Raw genomic sequence first — 7,554 nt, forward strand, 5'->3', positions numbered from 1 at the left:
TTGTTGTACTATCCAGTTTACTGAGAATTCCTGAATCCAAATGCTCAATTAAACCCTTGAAATTCTTGTACATGTCTGCATAGCTGGTAGAACTGCCACCATCATCAGACACATAATCATTCACGTTGCAAAAAAATACTCGTAAAAAATACTAAAATACCGAAAAGAATTAGAAAATTGAAAATTTTGTTTGTGTAAGAGCAATTCCATTACTTAATTTGAAAATCAATAAGTCGTTTATGTTCATCGTCAGATGGATGGCGAGATTGTCTCCAATTATCAAACACTTCATGGTTTCTGAATTGTTTTTGAATTAACCATTTCTCGGGCTTACTAGCCAAGACACACGTGGCAGCATCCTGTGAACACATGTGTTAAAATCGGCAGGTGTGCATGCATAAGCCGCACATTTAAACTCGGTAGTCGGGGCTACTTTGTTGCTTTGAACAAAATGATCAAAATAACCCTACAAGCGGAATAAAATTTCGTAGCAATAGCCAGTTTGAGATGGGACGATAATCGGGCAGAAAGTAATGGACTGGCCATCTGGTGAAGCGTGGTCTGCCAGACTCCAGAAAAGAAAATGGGTTCAAAATCTAACGCAAACTTTGCAACATTGTATTGATCGGGTGGAGGGAGAGATTCCGGTCGTCATATCAACGGTAATGGCGCATTTGTTCTAAGGAAAAATTCCCAATGGGTGACATCAAAATGCGAGAGTTGCCAACTGGGACACACTTTTGAAAAATTGTTAAAGAGGGTTGACAACCCCCTTTTGAGATTTTGATAACCCCATTTAGAGGGTTGATAACCCCCTTTTAGAGACTTGATTGCCCCCACTTTGTCCCTCTCTAACAATTTTTCAAAAGTGTCTCCCGTTGGCGATTCTCGTATTTTGATTTCCTCCATTGGCAATTTGTTCTTGTTTTAAAAATGCAACCATTAAACATGGGTATTTTGGTCATTAATTTTACAACAGAGGTGGGAAATTAATATGGCACGGGTGGTGCATGCACCACTACTTTCTACAGCGTCGCTACAATTACTACAGCATCATTCAAATTCCAAGAAGCCTAATCCAGGTGCAGGGAACCATACTACATATAATAAGAAGAAAAAAAAGGAGCTATTTCCGCCGTTTAATGCCACCAAGATGCTCGTTACTACGAAAATTTATGTCAAAATGACCAAATTACCCACTCCAAAGTCTCCCATGTTTTCTTAAAAAGGATAACTGAAATTATTCATCCCTGGGCCGCCATGAATAAACTAGAGGCGAGTGGCCTGGGAAGAAAGGGGTTGAATATATCCTCACTAATTCCCTTATTTTACTAAATTCTCCGTTTGGTTGCTGGGTTTTTTTTTTGTTCCTGGGATTTATGTGGGAGAAAAAAAATCCCAGGAGATTGGTGGGAAAAAAAGAAGTCCTAGAAGTATCTCGGTAAAATAAAAAACCCATGTTTAGTTGACCGGACTATGGTGGGGAAAAAAAAAAACTTTGTTTGGTTGCTTGAACTGTTGGGAAGAAAAAAAAATTTCTAAAAAAAATTTCTCAAGCTTATTTTTGGTTCCTGGGATTATTTTGGCATGGGATGAAAAGGCAATCATTACAAAAGTGGGATTAAAAAATTCACCACACAAGCAATCATTACAAGAGTGGGATTAAAAAAAGGACCAATTACCAATGGGGGACAAACATTAGGCAGAATTATCAACAGGATCCATGCTTTTCAAAAATTATCAATGGGGGACAAAAGAGGTCTTGTCAGTAAAAGCTGGACGAAAATGCCCTTTGACATTTACAATACGTTTTGACCTTGGTTTTTCCTTCTTCCCTCTTCTTTTACTTTTCCAATATCAATTTTTTTTTATTTTTTACCCTACCAGTCATCTTCCTCCTTGTTCAGCCACCATTGTTGTTGGCAAATTTTGAAAACTTGAATGTTGAGTTCTTACCATCTATCTCTTTGTATTTAGGTTTTTTTTTTTTTTTTTTTTTTTAGGGTTTTACACTATTTTTCATTCTTCTGTTTCTGATTTATCTTGTTTAGGGTTTAAGCTTTTTTTTTTTAGGGTGAGTTCTGGAGATAATGCATGGATGGCTTCACTCACTTTTTTGGAAGACAAGTGGTTGTATAATAAAAAGTTGATGTAATACATGAATGGATGGCTACACATTTTTTTATTTACTTAAATTTTTTTTTTTTTTGTAATACACAAATTGGGATGTAATACTTGAAGCACATTTAATGAAAACAACATCCATTTCTTTTGTTATTTCTATCATGAGCAGAATTGTAATGTCATTAGAAGAGTTACTATAAGCAGAGGGTTTTGTAGCATAAGGGGTTTATCAACTCTCGGAAGGGGGTTAGTAACTCTCAAAAGTAGGGTTACCAATTTCCGACTGGGCTTATCAAGTGCTTGAAAATTGGCAGAGAGTACTGGAGTTTTGGAACAGGGTTTTCAAGTCTCTAGGAATGGGGTTATCTAGTATAAGGAATGGGGTTACTAATTTCCGAATGGGGTGATCAAGTCCCTGAAAATTGGCCAAGGGTACTAGAGTTTTGGAAGGGGGTTTTCAAGTCTCTGGCATTGGGGTTATCTAGTATCAAAAATGGGGTTACCAATTTCTGAATGGGCTTATCAAGTCCTTGAAAATTGGCCGAGGGTACTGGAGTTTTGGAAGGAGGTTTTCAAGTCTCTAGGATTGGGGTTATCAAGTATCAAAATGGGGTTACCAATATCCGAATGGGCTCATCAAGTCCCTGAAAATTGGCCGAGGGCACTAGAGTTTTGGAAAGGGGTTTTCAAGTATTTGGGATTGGGGTTATCTAGTATCAAAATGAGGTTACCAATTTACAAATGGGCTTATCAAGTCCCTTAAAATTGCCCAAGGGTACTGGAGTTTTGAAAGGGGGGTTTTCAAGTCTCTGGAGTTGGGGTTATCTAGTATCAAAATGGGGTTACCAAATTTCGAATGGGCTTATCAAGTCCCTTAAAATTGCCCAAGGGTACTGGAGTTTTGGAAGGGGGTTTTCAAGTCTCTGGAGTTGGGGTTATCCAGTATCAATATGGGGTTACCAAATTCCGAATGGGCTTATCAAATCCCTTATGAACATGTTTTTACTTTCTATTTTTTTTCACTCGTTCATTTTCACGTTTTTTTCTTTCTACCGTACGATTCATCTTCCTCATCCTCCATTGAAAGGGAGAAGGAGAATGCAATACCCTAAAACAAATGAAAAACAAAACCTAGATATTGAGAGATAGATGGGAATGAACTCACGTTTCAAATTTTCGTGTTTTCCCACCTCCAATGATAGCTAAATGATGAAGAAGATGACTGAAAAAAAAAACAAAGTTGAAAATGAAAAAGCAAAAAAAAAAAAAGGGAAAGATGAGAGAAGAGGGAAAAGTGGAAAAGCAAAACATGTTGCTTAAGAAAAGGGCATTTTTGTCCAGCTTTTAATGACAATACCTCTTTTGTCCCTCGTTGATAATTTCTGAAAAGCATGGGTCTTGTTGATAATTCCACCTAATTTTTGTCCCCCATTGGTAATTGATCCTTAAAAAAAACCTAGTGCTAAAAGGCAACCAAACATGGGATGGGACCAAAATTTTGCTAAAACTGCCTGGGACAAAAATCTAACTGGCAACCAAAAGGAGTAGCCGGCCCTGTTTATTTTAGATTTTGAGTCCCGGTAGTGAGTCAAAAACCGATTATTAGACTCAAAATTAAGGCCTTGTTCATTTAAGATTATAACAACTAATTGTGTGTCCAAAACCTATTATTGGAATCAAAATTACGTAAATTTGAGTCCACTAATAGGTTTTGGAGTCACAAGCGGTTCTCATAATTGAAAACAAATGGGCATAATTAATATTGCGTTGTGTAGAGTTAAGGGTTGTTTAGAGAGAAAAAAATCATTGAAAAAGAAATTCCGGAGATTTGCAATTTTCATTAAAACACAGAAAACTTTATACTCTGATTTTTTTTTTTCCATAGAAAATGAGTGAACGAACATGGGAGAGGTGGTAATTTGGATATTTTCAGAACTTACAAACACTTTCCATGTAGCCCAATTTGAGTGGCATCGATGTAATATTAAAGGATTGTGGTGGCATTTTCTTTGATAGTAGTTAAATGAGAGTTTGGCAGTAGATCGGAGCAATGCCTGTCTATATATATACATTAAGGATTGAGAATGGCATAGTTACATATATGTCACACACAAACATGGGAACGAGTCGTGAAGAATCAGACTACTACGATAGTAGCTGTTCTTCGATCACCGCCACAAGGGATTCCGGTCATGGCTGGATAAGCGATGTCAGCTTCAGCAGCTCCAGTTCCATCTCCGTCTGCTCCTCCTCCTATGCCGAAAGTCTACTCGGTTCATGCGGTAGTAACAAACCACACAAGGCTAACCAAGCCCCATGGGAGGCCATGAGGCGACTTCGGTTTGACAACGGTCGAGTTGGACTCGACCAATTCCAGCTCCTTCGCAGGCTTGGAAGTGGAGATCTCGGAAATGTCTACCTGTGTCGCCTTAGGAATCCCATTGTCGGGTTGCCTAAGTGCTTGTATGCCATGAAGGTGGTTGATAGAGAAGCACTTGCGTTTAGGAATAAACTACAGAGGGCGGAGATGGAGAAGGAGATCTTGGGCATGCTTGATCACCCTTTCTTACCAACCCTTTATGCCCAATTTGATGCTTCTCGCTATTCTTGTCTTGTCATGGAGTTTTGCCCCGGTGGTGACTTACACGCCGTTCGTCAACGCCAACAACGGAAACGCTTTAATGTTTCTTCAGCTAAGTAAGTCTCTCATTAGCTTAGCTATATTGGATGTTTACAGTTGTCCCTCTTTTATTTTACTTTCTCTCGACTTCTTAAATTAATTTCAAAATTGTACTATTAATTTGTTTTTTTTTAAATTTATTATAATAGAATTGAAATGACTTTTACTTATATGTGATATATGATAGATTCTATGCCGCGGAGATTCTCTTAGCTCTGGAGTACCTCCATATGATGGGAATAGTTTATAGAGATCTGAAGCCCGAGAATGTGCTTGTTAGAGAAGATGGCCACATCATGCTCTCCGACTTTGATCTCTCCCTCAAATGCGATGTTGTCCCAAAGCTCCTAAGACCCATGCCTGACCCCAAGGCCATGGAGAAGAACATCAAGAAGGGTTCAGCCTCCTCATGCGCCGCACCCCTACAACCCGTACTCTCATGCTTTTCAACATCTAAAGATGCAAGTAAGACGTTTAAGAAAGTGAAGATGCAGGCAATCAAGAGTGAATTGCCCGAGCCTGACCCAGAATTGGTGGCCGAACCCGTGAATGCCCGATCTAAGTCTTTCGTGGGCACACACGAGTACCTGGCACCGGAGGTGATCTCGGGGTCAGGCCATGGGAGTGCTGTGGATTGGTGGACTCTAGGGGTGTTCTTGTTTGAGCTCTTGTATGGGACAACACCATTCAAAGGTGAAAATAATGAGAAGACACTCATTAACATCATTAAACAGCCTTTGAACTTCCCTAGGATTTTTGTAAACAGTAAGGATTTCGAAGAGATGGTGATGGCTCAAGACCTCATAAGCAAGCTTTTGGTGAAGAATCCTAAGAAGAGGATAGGGAGCTTGAAAGGTTCCGTTGAGATCAAAAGGCATAGGTTCTTTAAGGGTGTGAATTGGGCTTTGATTAGATCTGTGAGGCCTCCTGAGGTGCCCAAAGATTTAGAGAAGATTAGGGGAGCCCCTTTTCCAAAGCTAAACAAGAAAGATAGAGATGCAACATATCAGATTCCTCAGCAGGACTTTGACTACTTCTAACTGTAAACAAATATTTACGGGGCAAATTTCATGTGATGACACTAAAGGGATGTAATTAACTTTACTCTCTTCGCTTCTCTTCTCTCACTAATGGAATAGAAAAATCCGGGATAAAAGTTTTATTCACTTCATTCTTGTATGATTTTTTTTTATTCTCTTCTCATTTGGGTAGTTGAATAATCGATGGCATTCTTCACTTGTTATTAATACAGAAAGAAAAAAAAAAAACTGAAAATCAGATCAGTCTATTCCACCTCTTCTTGTGTCTCTAATTTAGGTAGTGAAAGAAAAGAAGAAGATCCATCACTATCCTCTTTTCCTTTTTGCTTGAAAGTTCATGTGATGACTGTAAAGAACGCGGTGTACATGTGCTCTCTGCCGTTGTCACTAATGAAAAAATAAACGAGAAGAGAAAAAGATAGTATCTGCCACCTCTTCTCTCAATAACCATATCTGGAGTAGTAGTATCTGCACTCCCTTGTTTTAATAATGCAATCCCGGCCCCGTGTTTGATAGGTTTATATGGATTGTAACAACCTTCAGCAATAAATCAGGGCAGTGCACGTAGAATGTAGAGAGGACTGCCATTATCAAAACGTGAGAATCCGGTTATCATTTACCATTTATACTTTGGTCTCATGAATGAATACATGTCCTCTCACTTCACTACAAAAATGGAAAAGATAAAAAGCATTTCTATGGGCAAATGATAGTCACACGCCCTCTTTATCTTGTTTAAACAGCTTCATTTTCAGAAACGACGAACGAAAGGGTTGTAAATATCATCTCCCAAAAAGAAATTACAGTATTTGGTTTCTAATATAGCATTAGAATTAGGAAATTTATTATGCCCACTCCCTTATTTCAATAATGAAATTACACTTGGAAAAGAAGTTAATAAAGTGTGGAGTATCTTTATCAAAAGAAGGGCGTGCGGACATCATTTATGCTTGAATTATTAGGCCTCTATATTTGGTATCGGTATCAGGTATTTTGCAATGACAGTAGAGGATGGTATGATGGTTGGAGGGAAGGAATAAGAGAGGGAAAGGCGAGGGCATTTTCGTCATTTCATGATTGTGGTGTCAGTTTCAGAAGCGCACGCGGGCTTTCCAGTCTGGGCGAATCATCAGAGGGGACCATTATTAACATACCCCCCCCCCACCCTCTTTCTAACTGGAGATCGAGGACCATTATAACTTTTGGCCCAAACATTATTAAATCCAATTCTATGAATTAAAATTGTTTTATTTAACTCTCATTACAATACATGCCACCCCCCACCCAAGATGGAACATTTCTTTCAATTCATGGAAAAGTTTTTTGCATGAATCTTATTAGAAAAGAAAAGGTGAGTTATGTGTCATTATCAAAATAAGGATAATAATGCTTATTACATGAATCGATGCCGATCAACAGGCTTCAGGGATTGATAGTCAACCCCTGCCCTAATTCAAAATTTTAGAAATTTATGTGGTGTGAGTGTGATTGATAGTCAGTAATTCTTAATTCCATCCATAGTGGTCACTTATTTGACATTCCTGACGCAACCGGTCACAATATACTTCATTGACGAACTTCAAAAAACACCCTTCAAAATTATAAAAATGAATTTATGTGACTTAAACACTGACATTGCCAAACAGACATTTCCCACATGGAAAATATTTTAAAAAGGTGGACTTCATTGACTGCATAGGAATGCAGGCA

At 38.5% G+C, this 7,554-nt stretch overlaps 1 protein-coding gene across 1 annotated transcript; it reads left to right on the forward strand.

Annotated features, from left to right (window-relative positions):
* The first annotated feature begins 4,225 nt into the window (after positions 1–4,225).
* Positions 4,226–5,970, forward strand: LOC143859632 (protein kinase PINOID 2-like). Its single transcript, XM_077370291.1, has 2 exons — positions 4,226–4,821; positions 4,992–5,970. The coding sequence occupies exons 1-2, from the start codon at positions 4,226–4,228 to the stop codon at positions 5,842–5,844; spliced, it is 1,449 nt and encodes a 482-aa protein (XP_077226406.1). The 3' UTR covers positions 5,845–5,970.
* Positions 5,971–7,554: the final 1,584 nt, after the last annotated feature.

Source organism: Tasmannia lanceolata, unplaced genomic scaffold, assembly GCF_043159265.1.
Source record: "Tasmannia lanceolata isolate RefF3 unplaced genomic scaffold, GAP_Taslan_0.1 ptg000003l, whole genome shotgun sequence".
In the NCBI taxonomy this organism is placed as follows: Eukaryota; Viridiplantae; Streptophyta; class Magnoliopsida; order Canellales; family Winteraceae; genus Tasmannia; species Tasmannia lanceolata.